At 33.5% G+C, this 21,813-nt stretch overlaps 1 protein-coding gene across 1 annotated transcript; it reads right to left on the reverse strand.

The window, feature by feature from the left end:
* Positions 1-5,702: 5,702 nt before the first annotated feature.
* On the reverse strand, positions 5,703-12,451 carry HELRODRAFT_121903 (hypothetical protein; the record flags this gene model as incomplete). Its single annotated transcript, XM_009011571.1, has 3 exons — positions 5,703-5,926; positions 6,527-6,950; positions 12,296-12,451. Coding segments are annotated over 3 exons (804 nt in total), but the record flags the coding sequence as incomplete, so codon positions are not given.
* Positions 12,452-21,813: the final 9,362 nt, after the last annotated feature.

The raw sequence follows: 21,813 nt of genomic DNA on the forward strand, positions 1-21,813 counted from the left end.
AAAACACAAGAACGCGGACATCACGTATGTTGTGTTCTAGAGATAGATTGATTGTAAAGAATAAAAAGTGAATGAATGATTGATTGATTGATTGGTTGATTGATTGAGAGATTGATAAAGTGGTCACATGACACTAATATACTATCCGAATGAGTGAATGAACAAAAAGTAAACGAACGAGACACAAAAAAAAATACAGTGAAAAGAACATAATCATCGTCAACATCTTTCTCAACCTAATCATCGGTCGTCACCAACCACCATCAACATTCTTATTACCATCAATATCATCACCATCATCATCACCATCATCATCACCATCATCATCACCATCATCATCACCATCATCATCACCATCATCATCACCATCCTCATCACCATCATCATCACCATCATCATCACCATCATCATCACCATCATCATCACTATCATCATCACTATCATCATCACTATCATCATCACTATCATCATTATCAACATCATCATAAGCTTGGAGACACGTAGCCAACAGGGAAGAACTTTCATTCAAAAGACAGCAAGCAAACCACACAAATATTATTCATCATCTCAATGATGATATCATGATAACAATATAAATCCTTTTCATCATGGTAGTAAGCATCATCTTCATCCTCATGACTACATCATCGCCATCATCATCGTCGTCCAAAATATCGAAATCATCATCATCATCAGTAGCATTGCAACAAGACATATTAACGCCAATAAAGAAACACATATTAACAACACACAAACCTATATTGACAACAAACAAACAAACAAACAAACAAACAAACAAACAAACAAACAAACAAACAAACAAACAAACAAACAAACAAACAAACAAACAAACAAACAAACAAACAAACAAACAAACAAACAAACGAACGAACGAACGAACGAACGAACGAACGAACGAACGAACGAACGAACGAACGAACGAACGAACGAACGAACGAACGAACGAACGAACGAACGAACTAACGAACGAACGAACGAACGAACGAACGAACGAACGAACGAACGAACGAACAAACAAACTAACACATATTAACAACAACAAACACATACTAATCACATAAATTAACGCCAACCAACAAACACATCACCACCTTAACTCATTTGACTCGTACTATGACCTCCTCCAACAACGTGACCTCTAACATGACCTCAATGTGACCCGTTAACATGACCCGTAAATACCAATACAGGCAATAACCATGAACGCACAAGTAATGTACACCCAATGAGAATTCTACCAAAGGCTGTATGGCGCGAGTTGTCACACCTAGCAGACGATTGTATGAATTCTGAATGTTGTTGTGTCCTTAGGCTTATGTTCTGGCGCAAAAAATTTCCATATAATTTTTATGAATTACTTATTTTCTGTTAGTGTTTGTTAGTAATGGTAGGTATTAATAGTAGCGTTAATATATTATGTGATATGTGCATAGTAGTATAGTACTTTAATGCACTACTGCTAGTATAATGTAGTACGCCATTACTGAAAGGTTCATAAGGGATATTAATTTTTAATAAAGACAGTCGACAGAGGCGTGCCAGTAAAAAAAATAATATGGCGTTTGTATGGATGAATGGAACAGCTTTAAGTTGAGGATGTCAATATAATGACGAATAGGACACTGAATATTAGATGTTTGTGTGTTTGTTTGTATGTTTGTGCGTCTGTTTTTGTGTTTGTGTGTATGTTTTTGTGTTTGTTTGTGTGTGTGTATGTGTGTGTTTGTTTGTATGGCTGCGTGGATGTTTGTATGTTTTTTGTACGTTTTTGTTTGTTTGTTTGTTTGTATGTTTGTATGCTGTTGTATTCATACGTGTATGCTTATTTGTTTTTCTTGTTTGTGTGATTTTGTACAAACTGTTTCAACGGTTTTTAGTTTTTTTTTAGTTTTGCATGTGGAATTTATACTAAACAGTTTTTCTCTCGTGAGTATGTTTATTTGTGTATTTTTGTATGTGTTTGCGTATGTTTGTACGTACATGCATTTATAGATGTCGGTATGTTTGTAGAGTGATACGATATTTCTTTCCATGTACTGTGTACTGTACGTACATTAGTACGATGTACGTTTGTGTGTACTTAATGACGCACATGCATGTGTACTTATTCTAAAAGATTTGTATTCTCTTGTAAATCTGCTTATTTAATTTTGTTGATAGAAAATAAAAAACCTCCACTGAATTTTTAAAATGCCGATATAATCTCATGCTATAAGGTGAAATGACTATACACTTATAATAATCAGCTATCAATTTTTTAGTTTGAAAGCAAAAGAAAAATTATTTTCAACTCATGAAGAAGTGATGTTTAATTAATAGTTATTATTACCATTATTATAAAATTTTATGACGTTTTTATCAAATCTCAGAAGAGCATGGATGCAGTAGTAATATCAGTAGCAACAGTAATAGTAGTAGCGGTAGGGGCAGCAGTGGTAGTAGTGGCAGCAGCAGGGGCAGCAGTGGTTGTAGTAGTGGTGTTGGTTGTAATAATAGTTGTAGAAGTATAGAAAATTGTTATAACGACTTGTGGTATTTGAAAAATATGAATATAGTAGTAGTGGTAGTGGCAGTAGTAGTAGTAGTAGTAGTGATAGTAGTAGTAGTAGTAGTAGTAGTAGTAGTAGTAGTAGTAGTAGTAGTAGTAGCGGCAGTAATAGTAGAAGTACTAGTACGAGTAGTAAATGTAGTAAAGGTAGCATTAGTCTCAGTGGTAGTAGCAGTAGCAGCAGTAGTTGTTTTTGCGGTACTAGCTAGTATTAAAATTTTTAAAAAGATGAAGTAATTTTAGTAATCATATTATAGTCAAAACCGGAAAATTATTAAATGATTCAATAACTGCGCTTCTAGAAGTAGAAAAACAATATTTCTGACAAAAAAAAATGGTTCCAAATTTTAAATAAAAATATTTAAAAACTGTTTAAACTCCAGTAAAACAAAAAAATCAAATTAAAACATCAAAATTTCTTGGCACATCAGCAAGGGAAATTTAGCGAATCTATTGAAAAATCTCACATCAAAACGCAATTTGTGCAATTATCATTGCGGATAATGTTATATATATTATGTCCAAGTAACTAAGCCTTTTTTCTTGTCCAGCTTGTTCATTTTGTTTATTTGTTGTTGTTGTTGTATTAGTTAAACATAAATATCTTTGGTTGTAGTAGTAGTTGTAGCAGTAGTAATAGTAGTAGTAGTTGTTGTAGCAGTAGTAGAAGTAAAGGTAGTAGAAGGAGCAGTTATAGTAGTAGTATTAGTATTAGTAGTAGTAGTAGTAGTGGTAGTAGTAGTAGTAGTAGTAGTTGTAGTGATTGCATTTTTGTGAATACTTATAAATTGTGATGAGCACTTTTTAGAAAATTTTGGTAAAAAAATATTTCTAAGAAATTGAAATAATAAAATAAATAATAAAATAAAAAGACAAATAAAAATGAATGTAAGATTAAGTTGTGGGATACATTTTAATATTAAAAATAATTTTCGTTAATTTCCACAATAAATTTATAATAACGATAATAATAATAATAATAGTGAATATCATTATTACTCATATCGTCCTCATTATTTCTTGCTGTAATAGATGCAAGTGAAAGGTTGCAGTCCTGGTAGTTACAAAATACTGGACAAAACAGTCAAAAAAATGTGCTTAGATGCAAAGGAGAAATTATTAAATGACAAAAGCGAAATCATTGAAAAGATCAAAAACAGTGGTACAAATGCGTGTATAAAAACATCAAAGAAATCACTGGGGGAAGGGCTTGTAAGCTAGCTAAATACAAGCTAGATCCGGTGAAGTAATCTTAAAGAAGGAAAAAGTACTTGAAAGGTATCATGAACACGTTAACGATCTTTTTGATGATGGCCGTGGTGAGGAGCCTCCTATTTAAAAAAAACGTAGAAAAGGATCAAGATACTTGGGATACTTAGATACTGGGATACTTAGATACTTGGGATACTTAGATCTGAAGTTCGTGCTGCTCTCAATAAAATGAAATTAAATAAAGCGCCAGGTTCGGCTGTTGATGAAATTAAATTCCTTGATGAATTTGGCATTGAAAAAGTGGCAAAAATTTTGAATGAGATTTATAACAGCGGCGAAATTTCTGATTGAATAAATGAATAAAATGAATAAATGAATGAATGAATGTTAAAGGTAATAAAAATTTTTTAACTCATTAAAATAAAATTAATAATCATAAAAGTAATGAATGTCAATGTTTTCCAGGTGGGCGTTAATTATGAATTTTTTTCATATGACGCAGGATGTCTTTGAAAATAACTTTTGCGTTTTGCAAAAAACAAATTCATAGAATGGAATGCAGATTTTCTGAATACAAAATTGTGAATTTGAATGGTGAATTTGAATTTGAAATATTGAATGGTGACGTTTTTTTAACATCTTGTATCAACTTACACCTGCTACTTGCTAGTAAAATTTATCAAGACACACAACGTTTTTTGCAAACAACACAAAAGAGTCTGAAAGAGAAAAAAAATATTTCGAAAGTAATTTTTCTTTTCAACTAAATTGAAAAAACAAAATACTAGATAAGAGAAGATAAAAATCTGAAATTTTAAATGCGCTAATGCAGAGTTCTGTGATTGTGAGTTCGAGTTGGATTGCTTGAATTTTTCTATCTGGTGCATTTTAAATGTTGTAAATTTTATAACTCTATCATTAATAATACTTGGCTAAAAATATACACAATTTCATTTGAATTCGAAATTAATTATTTTTCTTTTTTTTATAAAAAAGATAAAATCGAATGAATAATTTAATGTATAAACGAATGAATGAATAAGTAGAATGAATGAATGAATGAATGAATAGCGAAAGAAAGAATGAACGAATAAATGAGCGACTGAACAAACGAACAGATGAATAAATAATGATATACAAACAAGCGTATGAACGAAAAAACGAACGAACAAATGAATGAACGAATTTTATTTACAACAAGGAACATTAATAAAGATAAACTTTTATTGTCATTAATACATTATCATCATCGTCACATCATGATGATTCTTACCGTCATTATTAACGTTATCATCAGTTTTAATGTCATCATTTCATCATCGTTTGTATCATGAGGATGATAATTGTCACTGAAAAGTTCAATGTCTTAACAAACTTTGAAATAAATTTGAAAAAAAATTTTTTGCCAGAAAAAAAAATTTTGAAAAAAAAAACGAGTAGAATTCTAAGTGCAATTTATCAATCATATTTATCGCTCATCATCATTATCATCCTCATCATCACCAACATCGCCAGCACAGTCATCACCTTCACCACCATCATCATCGTCACCACCACCATCATCATCGTCACCACCATCATCATCATCGTCACCACCATCATCATCATCGTCACCACCATCATCATCATCGTCACCACCATCATCATCATCGTCACCACCATCATCATCGTCGTCGTCACCATCATCATCATTATCAAAACATTTCACACAAACTTGCCGCGTTCTGCCTCATTCACTACATTCACCACCATCACCAACCACAAACGTCCTTCTTATCCTCACCACATGAGCACCACCACCCACATCATCATCACCACCAACACCACCACAATTTCTACCGCTACTTCCGCCATCAAGTACCAGTTTAATTCCGCCAATATTTCGACTGTTATCGTTGTTGTTATTTTTCATCAAAATCGGATTCGATTTCCGCTTCCGAAATTTAACGTTGAAGAATCCGTAGATGATGGGATTGAGGGCGCTGTTGAGGAAGGCGGTGGTGTCGGCACAGGCAAACAGCCACTTCGGTATTTTGTAGGTGTACTCTGACCAGATGTAAACGAGGTGGACCACAAAGTAAGGCGTCCAGCAGACGACGAAGACACATATTATACTGAGCGACATTTTTATCGTTTTCAACTTGGCTCGCGATATCGACGACTCGTTACCGACGGTCTTTCGTAAAACCGTAACCGATCGACTTCTCGATCTCGACGATGACGAGGATGATGATGTCGGTACGTTGTAGTTGTTGCTGCTGCTGCTTGTAGTGGTAGTGGTGGTGACGCTGTTGTTGTTGATGTAGTCGCAGTTAATTCGGCTGATTTTGTTGAAGCGCTTGTTGATGCAATCGTTGTTATGGGTACTGCTGTTGCAGCTGCAGATGCGGTTGTTGTTAGATGCGTTCATGTTGACGATGAGGTTGTTAGTGTTGCAATCGTAATCCTGCCCACCACCTCCACCACCCCTGCAATCACGTCCCCCCCTCCCGCATGGAATCATTCTTAAAATGGATGAGGATAATTTTTCATTCCTGACGCGAATTGATTTATTTTCCTTGCACGGGTCGTACGTCGCTGGCAGTTCAAATGTTAAACCCTTTCCGTCAGCCCGTCCACTAACGTTTCGATTTTTCGATCGCGTTTTTGCCGAAACATCTGAAGCAGCAGCAGCAGCCACACCACTGCAGTCGCTGTCAACATCGGCGAGATAATCAAACTTACCGGCCATGACGCTACGTACACCACCGCACTCGCCACCGCCACTCTGCAGCTTGGAATTATTTTTAACTTGCTTCAAATGGACGATGTTTGTTTGTCTCCAGACGATCCTGGCGACGTTGATGTAGCAAAATGAGATAACGAAGCATGGGATCAGAAGTATGTAGGCTGTCATGAAGGTGAAGTACATCTTCCTCTGCCACCACTCCGTGTATCCCTTACTGGCGCACTCCAACTTCAACCGACCATCCGGATACACCCCCTCTACCGATTGTTTAAAGATGAAAAGTTGGGGGGAGGCAAAGACGAGGGCCAGAGTCCAGGAAAGGATGATCATCTTACGGGGACTGAAGTTCAGCGAGTTGATTTTAAGGGGCCTACAAATGGCCAGGTAGCGGTCGACACTCATTGCCGTCAGGATGAACGTCGTGCTAGCTAGAGTGATTATCTGGAACAAAATTGAAACAAATTTACGTTTATATGCATAATTATTTGAAGATATAAATCTTTGAAAATTATCAAACATTCATTCAATTTGTTCATATATGATATTCATATTCATTCAAATATATTTTATAATTCCAAATCAATGAAAAATTTTGCAAATTCAATCCTTAAAATCGTTTTTAAAATTTCAAATTGAATTGTTTAAAAATTAAAAAAAAATTCGATTGGAGCGCTAACTCATAAATTTTCCGCGGATTTATGTGACGCTTGTCTGAAAATTGATGGATGGCCTCTGCGAACGAATGCGCGCAAAAGTTAAAAATGAAAAGCGCGAAAGTTTCTTCTTGATGAATGTTAGAAAAATTTGATCACGGAGTTTTAATTCTTAAAAGGAAAATAAGGGAAGATTGTTTTATAACTATTTTCGTCACACAAATATTGGATTGGGATTTTTAAATGCGGAACATATGCAATGAAAAACGTCTTATGGATAAGTGAGTGAATGGATGAAAAAAAATGACTTTGCGCTTAATGAATAAAATTTAATAAAATCTATGAAAAAGAAGAGGCTATTAAAAAGAGAAAAGCAAGGAGAAAAATAAATAATAAATTAGTAATGAACAAACGAACGAACTTACAAACGAACGAACGAACGAACAAACAAAAAAGCAAACCAAAACAACCGAACAAATGAATATTTAATTTATTGCATGCACAAACAAATATGTTTACCAAAGAAAAAACAAAAGAATGGGTGAATGAAGTAAACGAGTAAATAAACGAATGAACGAACAATTGAATGAATGAATAATAAATGAAAGAACAAACAAATGAATGAACGAATGAATGAAAAGCAAACGTTTATAAGTAAATAAACGAGCTAACAAATGAATTAGTGGTCAACTAATTAAAAATTGATCAATTCATTATTGAAAGAATTTATTTTTTAGGTTTATTTGATTTACCAAGCAAAAACATACACGCCATCAATGCATCTCGCAATTACGTACAAAAAACGCCTACACACACCACACACCCACCACACACCCACCACACACATATAAATCCATTCAAACGGTAGCAGATCGAACCGACTGACGATAATTCAATTAGAAAGTACTTGATTAATTGATTGTTTAAATTTCAAACTAATTCTTTCTCTTGTACGAAGAATGATTGATTGATTGAGCAAGAATAAAACGAATAAACGAGTGCATGGATTGTTAGATAGATAAATGACTAGATAAATGAATGAATGGATGAATTAAATGAATAAAAAAATGAATAAAAAATCAAAATGGATGAATTAAAAAATCAACAAATCAATTAATGAACAAATTGAAAAAACAAAGGATTCAACATCTCTCACAACATCAATGTCGTGTTCAAGCTAGGAAGGACATAAAGCAACTCATAGAGCTTCAGCTCCAGAACTTGGTTGGTTAATCACGTGACGAAAATGTTTACGTCACAATGAAACGAATTTTTGTGTTAAGGTTTTTTATCACACCCTTTTTTGCAGACCCATCTCAACCGACGAGACATTTCAAATTTCTAATGTTTCATTTCACGCGAATGTGTGTTAATGATAACTCTAGAAGAGTATGAATGAACGAATGAATGAATGAATGTAAGTGAATGAATGAATGAACGAACTAATTATGTATGCATTGTATGTATAAGTGTAGTACTTCAAAAAAATATATATATATATATATATATATATTTTTTATTTTCAAACTTAATACATAAATTATTCCTAGAATTTTACAAGTTCATACGTTTATTTAGGTGTGTGTGTGTGTGTGTGATGTGGTATGTGTTGTGTGTGAGAGAAAGAGACAGAGAGAGAGAGAGAGAGAGAGAGAGAGAGAGAGAGAGAGAGAGAGAGAGAGAGAGAGAGAGAGAGAGAGAGAGAGAGAGAGAGAGAGAGAGAGAGAGAGAGAGAGAGAGAGAGAGAGAGAGAGTGAGAGAGAGAAAAAGAGAAAAAGAGAGAAAGAGAAAAAGGGAGTGAGAGATAATTCTTAATAATTGACAATCAACCATCAAAGGTTGTGCTGTGATTGCGTACATTATGAATGCATGTACTCTACGCTTTCACAGATAGGCCTTAATAACAAACGTATGCGGTGCTCAGAAAAAATATTAATCCCATGATTGATTGATTAAATAAATGAATGAATGAATGAACGATTGATTGAACGAACGAACGAACGAACGAACGAACGAATGAATAAAAAGCTAAAAAAATAACATGACGTAAGACACTTTTAAACTCAGTTTAAAAGTGTCTTACGTCATACGCTCCACTTTTAAACACAGTCCCAACAGGAATAAAACTGGTACGAACAAGTTTAAACTTCACCGTGCCGAAAATATGGGGAAACGTGAAGCCTCCAGAGGTACTACTCGCGTATACTTACAACCAGTTTTTGTACAATATCATAACAACCTGCACAGCTAACATGACGAATTCATACAACATTCCAGACCTACATGAGCGAGCACAGAGTTCATCTCACAATCCGCAATATGTAAATGTAAACTCACCAGGGCATTGCTATATGTAAATATAAACTGTTTCTTTGTTTGCTTATAGTTATTTTTTCTCAATTGTTACTAAGAGTAACAACATAAAAACAACATCAACAACAACAACAACCACACATACGCACACAGATTGTACGTGAATACGTGTGTATCAACGATTTTAACACATTATACATGTATGTGGTGTGTGTTTGTGTTGTTTACAAATAAAAAAAAGAAATTTTTGAATGTTAAAAGTCGAAAGTTGATGTGAATCTCAAACGAAAGTGGCTTGGCAGCTTGGCAAACGTCAATATATATTATTCATCAAGTCAGACATAAATGCTAGGTCCAACAAAGGAGTATAGGTCTCAACATTTAAATGAAGAAAATATTGAAAAGAAAGAAACAAAAATTGAAAGTTGAGATAAAAATATTTTTACTCTCTTTTAAAAAATCAGTCAAGAAAAAAATAGGATTCATAAAACCATGATACGGTTTCATGAAAATTAGTCACTGTGTCTTAAAAGCTTTACAAAATAAAAATAATAATAATATAAATAGAATAAAAACATAAAATAATAATAATTACAGAAAAATAATAAAAATACTTAAAAAAACGTGGGAAAAATATTGATGGAAGAACAGGTGTGAGAATGTTTGCCAACTCTGACAGTTTTGTATTGAACTGTCACCTGTCCTTCCCCTCCTAAACATTTCATTTCCACACACACACGGGTAAAACAATTCAACCAACACACACCTAAACAACCATCTTCATATTTCACTTTTCTTCTTTCTACAAATCTCTCATGAACTTTTTATGTGTCAACAACACACAAACATACAGCAAGTAAGAGCGCGATTCCATCTGTCTCACACATTGCACGTGGTAGCTTAAGACAATCGAATCCGGTCATTGCAAGGGCTGTGGCAGGCACGTTAACCACTACACCACTACACTACATCTTTATTTCACAAGTATCTCATGTACTGGTGCGGACAAATGTTCCAAACGTACTTGCAGACTTATCTTTAAATTAATCTGTGGAAACGTTTGATTGGTTCCGGCCAGGAAAGTAGCAATCAAACAACATCTATTGTGGTAGAAGAAAAAATAGATTTGAAAAATAAACAAACCTTTTTATGACAAATTTATTTTTATATTATAAGATTTGAGGGTTTATGAAATCAAAACGTTTTAATGTATTAAATTTTATTTTGAAGACGAAAAAATGAAAACAAAAAAAGTTCGTCCTTAGAAGAAATTAATTTCTAAGAATTTCATATATCAAATTACTTCTCTACACTTTAGGTTGCTTTTTCAAGATCTTTCAAGACCTATTTCAAGATTTTTCCAGATAAAAATTACCAAACATGAATAACATTTCCTGTGTAACGAACAAGACACACGGCCACGAAATGTGCATCTCTCAACCGCCCAGGCGTTCGTACAATTTAACAGTTTTAATTTTAACCTTCTGGCAAACTATAAACCTAAATTAAATTATTGTCTAGACATACTCTCTGCGTGTTCAGCAGCGTGTTCACGTAGGTCAGCGACTCAACCTCTCTCTGAATATTCCCCAAATTTAATATAATATTTTCTAAAGTTATAATTCTACATAAAAGCTACAATTATAACCAAAAACCATAGTTATTAAATTGACTATACATTTAAGCAAGTAACCATTAATCCAATCGTATCCAAACAAGTCCAACAACACACATGCTCATGAAATATATATACATATATAGTTATATTTATATATAACTCCAACCATATTCAAACAAAATTTGGGCCACCGAACATTTTGTAATTCTCTAAAACAAACATTCGAACGACTGCAAACTTAGCGTGAAAATAAAAATTTATCAAAATCCATTTTTAAATAATTTATGAGTACATCTAGTCTAGCGTACAACATAAGGTAAGGAGAAAGCATGTAATCTTATTTTATTTAGTAACCTACTCCCATCTCACCCTAGTAACATCAACTTTATTACAGTAAGCTCGCATTAATCTTATGCAGTATCATAAAATAGCAGTCCAATTTTTTGTATGTGTGTGTGTTTGTGTCTATCCGTCTGTCTGTGTGTGTGTGTGTCTCGGTATGTGTATGTTTGAGTGTGCGTGTGTGGATGTGAGTTTTAGTTAACTGATGTATATTTTACGTATGATTGTAGTATACATAAGTATAGTATATGATACGTAACAGGATCTGCACTGTGCGTTTGTGTGTGTGTAAGAGTGTTAGCGTAGAAGTATGTGCGAGCACGTGTAAGCGTGTGCGTGTTGAAGTCTTTTTGGAAGAACGTTTATTCCTAAACAGAAATTCAATTTCGTCCTGGTCATTTGAGTGATAGATGAAACAAAAAGAAACGAAATCGTTCAAGTGAAAAAATATGTAGGTAAAAGAATATAAACTGGGAATAAAGAATAAAAATCCAGCATACATTTTACCTGGAAATCGTAATGTGTTCTGTAAACTGTGATGAGCCTAGAAAAGAAAGCTACTTAAAAAAGACCAGACGCTTTTATATAAACACTATGTTTCACTTTTTTAACATAAATATTTACACAAACACAACACACACAAACACACAAACAAACACACACACGTAAACACACATACACAATTTGCATCACATAAATTTGAATATTTCATATTTTAGCATAACATGGCATGAACCGGGCAGAATGATATAACGTAGCAAATAAATTAACAACCGTACGTTAAGTAAATAGTAATAAATAATTTTTTAAAAACAACATAGAAACTTATAAAATGTTTTGGAAATATAATTCCGGATCACCTGGATATAAAGAACTGCCTTGCAGACAACATTCCCAAGCGTCCAACTTTGGTTGAGGACGACGAACAGGAGCTCCGTGGTCATGGTGAAGGAGAGAACTGTCAGATCCCCCACAGCCAGATTGATTATGAAAATATTAACCCGACTGGCCGACCGCGTTTGACCGCGCGCCGGAAGTGACGTCGGATGGCGCTTCCGGCAGAGGCAAACCAAGATGGCGACGTTTCCGGCAAGAGTTACAATCATGAGGATGCTGATGCCGATGAAGCGCAAGATGGCTTCCAATGTCCACGTGTCTTCGTAGAAAACTAGTTTCAGAGTGGTTTGTTGTGGCTGCGGCTGTTGTGGTAGTGTGGTTTGTTGTTGTGGCTGTGGTGGTGATCGTGGCGACGTTGGTTGTTGTGGTTGTTGTGGTGTTGTTTCTTTTTGTGGTTGTCGCAACGTTGCTTGTTCGTTATGAAGATTGTATGAAAATATTTGCTGCTGTTGCTGCTGCTGTAGATAGAATAATTTAAGCTGTTGGGGCTGTTGTATCTGTTGTTGTTGCAGATGTTGTTGTATTTGTTGTTGTTGCAAATGTTGTCGTTCTATTTGTTGTTGTTGTATTAGCTGTTGTTGCAGCAGTCGTATTTGTTGTTGTTGGTGTTGCTGGGCTGTTGTCGTTGCTACGAAGGTTAATGTTGCAAGAAGCAGAGACAAATATCTGGCTCTTTGATATGAAAGACTCGACATAAATAGCGCAGTCAGTGTTGCCTGAGACGTTGGATGCTTTGTTGATGTTTTTGTTGCTGATGACGTGACTGATGACGATGGTAATGATGGTGATGTAGATAAGGATGATAATGCTGCTTTTGCTGTTAATGATGATGATGTTGTTGTTGTTGTTGACAGTGATGATGATGATAATGCTGCTTCTGCTGCTAATGATGATGATGATGATGATGATGATGATGATGATGATGATGATGTAGATGATGATGATGATGATGATGATGTAGATGATGATGTAGATGGAGGTGATGTTGTAGATGATGACGATGATGTTGTTGTGGGTGATAATGGTAGAGTTGACGAGGCTTGAGTTAACAAAGAAAACTTGACTGACAATGCGGCCGATAATAAAGGCGTTGCTAACCGTACTAGCGCAGTTGATGACGTTGACGATGACGTCATTGGTAGTAACAACGATGATGATGATGATGATGACGGCGATGATGTCACTGGTGATGATGATGATGTTATTACAGATGATGATGTTACTGCAGATGATGATGAAGAGGATGTTACAGATGATGATGATGTTACTGATGATGGTGATGATGATGTTTTTGTTGTTGATGTAAATGTTGATGATGATGACGTCAACAGTGTGGATAATAGTAATGATGAGTATAAAGATGATGCTGACGACCGCAATGAGCTTTCCTCCATAATTTTCAAAACTAGAGTAGAAAGTATCCAAAATGAAAATTATTTTCAATAATTAAAAATCGAAACTTTCGAAACTTTTTTTTTAAATTTTATGTCGATAAAATTTAAAAAATTTTAAGCATGATAAAATGCATGAAATAAATCGCTGTTATTTATTCTCCTAATATAAATATAGTGGACGCGTCTGTCGCCCATGGTGGTGATGATGATGAAGCTACTGTTGTTGCTGCTGCTGCTTCTCCTGATGATGATGATAATGATGATATTTATGATGACGACAATGATGGTGATGACGACGATAATGGTGTAAACACTTATATTTTGAGAATTAGAACAAATAAGAACGAAAAATGAATGAATGAATGAATGAACGAACGAACGAACGAAGGAATGAACAAATAAACTGTATCGTCAGCATTCTCATACCTCTTATAAAGTTGAGCGAGTCTTGAAAATTATGGTGCATAATTCATTGCGGTCGTCATCATCATTTGACATACTCACTCATGCTACTTTGCAAGGTTTTGTTTGATTCTGGTTTGTGTTAGTGTTGTAAGGCTGTTGTTGCTGCTGATGCTGTTGTTGTTGTTGTTGTTGTTGTTGTTGTTCTCAACCAATGAACTCAAAATGAATGAGGCAATAACGTTCATCTTCACGCAACGCATCTGCAAACGACAACATGCAAATAGCTCGCTCTTATTTGATAGTTAGGTTGATTGATTGAGGGATTTTTGTTTGCTGGACGTAGATAGATGGACGATTGTTATTGAATTTCATGTTCAGTAATGATTTTTTACAAACAAATTTCATTACTTAAGAATTTTTTTCACACTTCAATGATTTTGATCTGTTATCTGTTCTTAAAAAATAAGTTTAGACTGGTCGGTTTAAAAAATATCGCTAACGTCAAACCTAAAATCAGAAAACAACATTCCTTATAATTTGAAAAACCTTGGAATATTATCAGCATATTAATTCTTAAGGTATTTCTTCAATTCACTCTATAGAGATTTGTAAGCCCCATACATCATCACGAAACTCCACTACTCGTATTCTTACCTCTGCGTTTTTAAAAGTAATCTGACAGTATTTGTATTTATAACAGCAGAAAGGGTATTATAACTGAGCAGTAGTGATAGTAAAAACAATACAACTTGTAATTAGTATTATTAATAGTTTATTGTCAGTACATTAGTAGTAATAGTAGTAGCTGATGTTGTTGTAATAGCTGCAGCAGCAGTAGTAGAAGTAGTAGTAGTAGTAATAGCAGTAGTATTAGCGACTTTACTGTACCACTGTATTATAATCTGCAGTAGTAAGTAAGAGTAGTAGTAGTAGTTAGTAGTAGTAGTAGTATTAGTAGTAGTAGTAGTAGTAGTAGTGGTGGTGGTAGTAGTAGCAGCAGTGGTAACAGTATTTTAAATAAATTTATCGCGTTAGTCGGGAACGTTTTTTTTACTCCTGGTAGAGAAAAGTTGGACGAAAAATTGAACAAGTGATTGAGTGAATGAGTTAATGAAAGAATGATTGTGTGAATGAATGAAGGTGCGAATTGGGTGAGTGAATGATTGGGTTAATTAATTATTCATTCATTCACTCATTCGTTCAGTCAGTCATTCATTCATTCATTCATTTTTTTTAAATTAATCAACGATTGAATGAATGAGTGAAAGATTCACTGAATGAAAGAATGGATTAGATAAAATTCAATAGTCGCTCTAGTAACTGGCTGAATAAACGGATGAATAATAAAATAAATAAATAAATGAATGCTTGAATGAATGAGGAACAGAATATTTCTAAAAAAGACTTCCACAAAATTCATTTTTTGATGTTTATCTATCAGTCTATCATTATGCGGGGATGCATCTCAACCATTCATCCATCCATTCATTTAACCGCCTATCCATCCATCCATTAATCTATCCATCAATCCATCCATCAATCCATCTATTAACTTACAAATCTATTCAATTAGTTCATCTTGAAAACTTCAACACTTGCAAAAAAATAATTTTGAAACACTCAAACGCGATTCGCTGAAGCCGAGGCAGGCAATCTGAGATGCATCCCCGCATAAAACGCGCCAGTAATGTATTGCAGGTATTGCAGGTATTACTATTACTAATAAAAGTAATAATAATAATAATAAGAAAAAGAAGAAGAAGAAAAAGAAGAAGAAGAAGAACAAAAACAACAACATGAAGAAGAATCGTAATGTTACAAGTGATAGAAGCTTACGAGATGAACCAGGTTTGAAATATTGACAATGACTCCCCGATAACAATATAAATAATAACAACGAAACCTACAACAACGATAATAATTATAGTTATTATTTATCATTATCATTATTATTATTATTATTATGAGTCCGGGAAAACCAACGAGACAGACCGGGCATGAGATATTAATGATGATAGTTCAATGGCAGTAACAAATATGACAGATGATGGCTTGACGAGCGCAATATTATACCTGACGAGTTTTTTGAAAAACGCAAATATTGGATAGACTGATGGATGGATTGATGGATAGATTGATGGATGGATTGATGGATGGATTGATGGAAAAATGGATGAATGAATGAATGAATTATAGTTATAGATAAATAGATAGATGGATTGATTGTTTGATGAATGGATAGATAGACGATATTTGACAAATATGAAGAAAAAACGAAATTGTTTGATTATGATAGATGGATGGATAAATGGAGAGATGGATGGATAATTAAATGTATAAATGGATGAATAAATGAAAAGAAGGATAAAAGTTAAATGGATAACGGATGGAAGGATGATAACTAAAGGGATTAATGAATGAATAAATGGAGGGAATGATGGGTAAATGTAAAAGTAGAAAAAAGTTGAACTGCATCAACTATACTTGTGAGATGGATGGATGAAAAGATGAATGGATGAACAGATGAATGGAAGTATGGATGTACTAACTGACGAATAGATGGATAAATAAGAAGAATGACTGAATAAGCTCTCGGAATGATAAATGAATGCAATCAAAGGACAAACGACATCGATCAAAATTCTTTCAATTTAATTATGCAGACGATGATAGCCGTAGCAAAACTTTCATTCCTGATGGCAGGGCTCCTATCATTGTCATGTCATTATTATTTTTTTAAATAATAAAATAACTATTTTTATTATTATTTTAATCTCATTATTAATATCGCTTGTATCATGATTATTATTGTTGTTTTTGTTATTATTATTAATATTATTCTCAGTGGCGGAACTAGATAACTTTAGCGAAGGGCCGAAATTGTTAAAATTCTTCAAACGTAAACCGATGTAGAGAATTTCTGAAAATGTTTCAACATGTTTCAACAATCAACAATGTTGACTCGGGAGAGCCAACATTTGTGGGTGACGACCTTTTTTGCGTGCCACGTGTCATCTTTTCATCAAAATAGTCTTTTTTCCGTTAAAACTTTGAGTTTTACTTGCTTTAATTACCAAAATTTATCCGCATTTTTACACAAAATGTTCAAACTACAGAATATTTTTAAGAGAAACATGTTAAATACAAAAACTGCTCACAACTGCTCCCACACCCGTTAGATCCGCCACTGGTTGTACTTATTAATAGCATGGCAATAATAACTAAATCATTTATTGTAGCAAAGTAAATGTTTTAGCTGCATAAAAAATCATCGACATACCATCGACATTTTAAAACCCTTCCCAAACCAACAAGTTTTGGGGATTTCACCAGTGCTGAATTCCGAATCAGCCATTTGTTTTTGAATTAGTATTTTGGTAATTTTTTAAGACTTAAATGGAAAAAATTTAGTTGTCATAACACCCGCTTCAAGGAAAACAATGATGGATTTAGGAATTATTATAATGATTTAACGATTAAATTTGGATTAAAAAAATCAATAGTAACAACAATGAAAGCAGTTTGCTCTTAATAAATTTGGCCAATAAAAATATAAATTAATAATACTATATAATAAATATGATGCCATAACAAGTAGAAACGTTTAATTAACTATTTAACTAACCGGACTTTAAAAGTTCTCAGCGACTAGCGATTTATCAATAAAATTCTGATAAACTCCGACAAAAATTATGAAATTTTAGAGAGAAATAAAAATATTAAAGAACATAAAACTATTATTATTAATTATTTATTAATATTAATTAGAATTTCCTAATCATATGATAATAATATTTAAAAAAGTGATTGTTTAAAAGTTTATTTATTCATTGCAATTTCTGTTATCATCATTCATGATGTCTATCATCTTCAGTAAAGAATAATTAATGTATAAATATAATAGATACGCGTGCCATTATAACTAATGCCCAAATTAATAACAATTCAGTAATTAATTAACAACAATTCACTAATTAATTAATTAATTAATTAGTGAATTGTTATAATTTTGTTAATTATATTGCTAACGATGTTCCGTTTCGAAGTTAGAATTATTATTAATTCTTTTTTTTAATTTTTATTTCGAATTAATAACACTTTCTATTAATTTCAAAACCGATTGTTCTGCACCAGTTTGGCTTTGTTTATGATGTCAAAGAAAAACGCCCGTGTATGTATGTATGTATGTATATATTAGGTGTACGTTGTATGTATATATGCATGTGTTTGTGTGTGTTTGGTGTGTGTGTTATGTGTTTGTGTGCGTGCGTGTGTGTGTGTGTTAGTATTATAATAATAGTGTGTAAGCCACACATAGACACACAGACACACACGCACGCGCACACAATAAGTAATACTGATACATCAAATGCACTCTTTGTAAAATGGGATGGTCACTAACTGTTTTAACAGCTGTAAGTTCAAAAGTACGTACAACTCGAACGATACTTAACTGTCATTACCGCGTTACTTTCAACAATAGAGTTAACAGTTGGAACGTTAAAAAAAATCAAGAGCGACCACTGCCACCGATCGAGGACGATCACAACGGCCGATCAAGAGCGGCCACAGCTGACCACAATTTTGTTAACATAGTTAAGTTTTCTAATATAGTTAATTTTATTATTTTGGTGATGGTGATGATACATATGGTTAGCTAGACACTGTGAAAATTGCCGTAATAACCAGTTTATCTGAATCAAACTTTGTTGAAAGATTTAGTATTTTATCATTTTGATTGATTCATTCATTTTTTCTCTCTTTCAAATCATTCTTTCATTTATCCAAATCATTCATTTATTTCATACGGCTTGTTCGTTCAATACAGTTCCATCAAAGTATTTAGACATTTTTTGTATAGGAGCATAAATTTTGAAAGACCTTTGTCTAAGAAAATCATGTAAAACAAAACCAAATGTGATTTATATTTTTCTTTAATTTTCATCATTTCATAATTCTTGTTAGATTCTGAACACTTATTAATTTTTCTTTGCTTATTGTAATTTCTTGATGAAATTCAAGAAATTACAATAAGCAAAAAAGTTTGATGAAAAAGTTGTGTTTAAGATACTTTATGATTAATATTAATGACACTAAGATACTAATTTTGACGTTACTCTTCAGTTTGACGGGTAGATCATTCCAAATCGGAAAACCTTCTCTTTCCGAAACGAGAAGGATTTGAATGCTGGAGGTACTAGATCATCATTGCTGGGAGACCTCAATCGAAATCGGCTACTCATTTCAGAGACGGGTGTATTTTCATGTGTGTGTGTGTGTGTTCAATTGTGTGTGTGTTTGTGTGTGTGTATGTGTGTTCGTGTGTATGTATGTTAAAACCAAATCGTGATGAATGACACCAAACAGTCAAACATCTGATTAAAAGGGTTAACACTTTAATGTATCGTTAGTCTCACACGTCGGCGTTTAAATTAATATTTTCCGACACACAAACACGCAGAAATCGCTGCAACAAACACGAGATGTAGTTTATTGCAAAAAAGAACTCTCTGTTGTCACCTGACCGAACACCAATCATTTTACACAATGTTTTAATAAATTTTGAAGTATTTGGGGTCCATGGGTCCAAGGACCTCGATACATATTGGCAAAAAATCTAAGGAAGGCAGGGCGTGTTCATATTTTTTAATTTTTTCGTCCGATGCCCTGATTGCAGCCAAACCACATTCTTTGCAGGTAAGGTGAACGTAGCGTTCGGCCAAGGTACCAGGAACCGTAACATCCCAAGCCAAACATTTACCGGCTCTCCAGGGAGTAAGAGTACAACCGTCTGGTCGCTTGCCATCTTGCACTGAAATGCCAGATGGTTCCTTCAAAACAGAAATAGAAGCTTTAGAAAAAAGCCGGCAAATGTAATCATTTAAAGCTGAATGACGAAGTTGACGGCCTCCACCTAAACGGCAAACCAAACTATGATGACCAAATTCGTCCGCCTCCGCGCCACAACGACACAGATATTTATTTTGTATACTTAGGCCAAGTCTGAAATCAACGGCAAATCTAACAGACTCGCCATCGAGTCTGGTGCCTACGGAAGTGTTGGGCCACGACCTCAACCAACCAAAACTAACATCACTAGTTGCAGCCAATAAGCGGGCGGAGGAAGAAGCACCGACACCAGAAGACAGAAGTTCATGAAAAGTCTTCTTATATTGCTCATCTAAAATTTGAGCTTGTGAAGGGCTTTCAGTGTATGTATGTGTGTGTTCGTTTGTGTGTGTGTGTGTTTGAGTGTGTGTGTGTGTGTGTGTGTGTGTGTGTGTGTGTGTGTGTGTGTGTGTGTGGTGTCAATAACCATTTTCCAAAAATTTGAAAAATTTGTTTATCTCTGAGAGTTCTACTTGATCATTGATGTTAATTAGATGGTTTTTAAATGCAAAAAGCTTTTAAACTTTTAAATTCGTCATTTTTAAAAATTTAAATATTTTAAACGGTGCATTTTAAATATTCAAAACCTCTATATCATTCAAACGTTCTTCCCCCAGAGGTTTTGAAATGCGTTTTAATAAAATTAAAACAAGTTCCCTCGTAAAAATAAAACATCCTTTGCGACTTTTTTATTCAGTTTGCTGTTTGACATTATGTTTTCAGAAGAAATCGATAAGAATGATTTATTAAGATGTAGAAACACATTTGTCTTAAATGTTTTCTATAAAATGTCATAGTTTTGAAAGGCAACTTTGACAACTATTTGAAAATAATTTTATAAAAAATTTTATAATATAAAATTTTATAATATAAAATTTTTTCAATCGCTTTCTCCGTCCAGTGAAGCAAAATAATCAAATTTATGAATAATTATTTTTCGTTTTGATTACACAAACTGTTTGTTGAATTTGTCATATTCAACAAACAACAAACGTTGTTTCAGTCAAGACAGAATTAAAAATTTTGAAAAACAATTATTTCGATAAGTTTGAATGATACTATAAATGATACAATAAATGATACTAAAAATGGTACTATAAATGATACTATAAATGATACTATAAATGATACAAAGAGTGATACAAAGAGTGATACTTAGATGGTACTAGAATTGATATTGCAAACAAAACTACGATTATATTAGAGATAATAATAAAAATTTTAATAGAAATGATATTAAGAGGAATACTAAGAATGATACAGAAATGATACCACCACTTTGAAGAAAAGAAATACGTTGAAAAATTTAAATGATTTTATGAATGTGATTTACTCGCGGCGAAGTTGATCACGAGGCTGTGATTGGTAATAAATGCACCGTGCTTGACCAAAGATAAAAAATAATCCTCCAAGGCTCTCAAAAAAAATAATTTAAAAAATAAGAATAATAAGAAAAATGTTTCTTTAATGGCTAAAAGTGAATTTAAAGAAATCTGATTTTGGTGGTGACGGATAGATTAGGTTCGTGTGCGTGGTCATATTATGTGCGTTAGCATACATAAATCATGCACCGTATGTAAGTTTGTATGTATGTATGTATGTATGTATGTATGTATGTATGTATGTATGTATGTATGAATGAATGTATGTATGTATGTATGTATGTATGCATGTATGTTTGTATGTATGCTGTATGAATGTATTTATTTATTTACACATTTCTGTCTGTACCCCGTATTTTTATGTATAATTTTGTATTTTTTAAAGGTATACTGATTGAGTGTTATGATGAT

This window comes from Helobdella robusta (genome assembly GCF_000326865.2).
Source record: "Helobdella robusta unplaced genomic scaffold HELROscaffold_1, whole genome shotgun sequence".
Lineage (NCBI taxonomy): Eukaryota > Metazoa > Annelida > Clitellata > Rhynchobdellida > Glossiphoniidae > Helobdella > Helobdella robusta.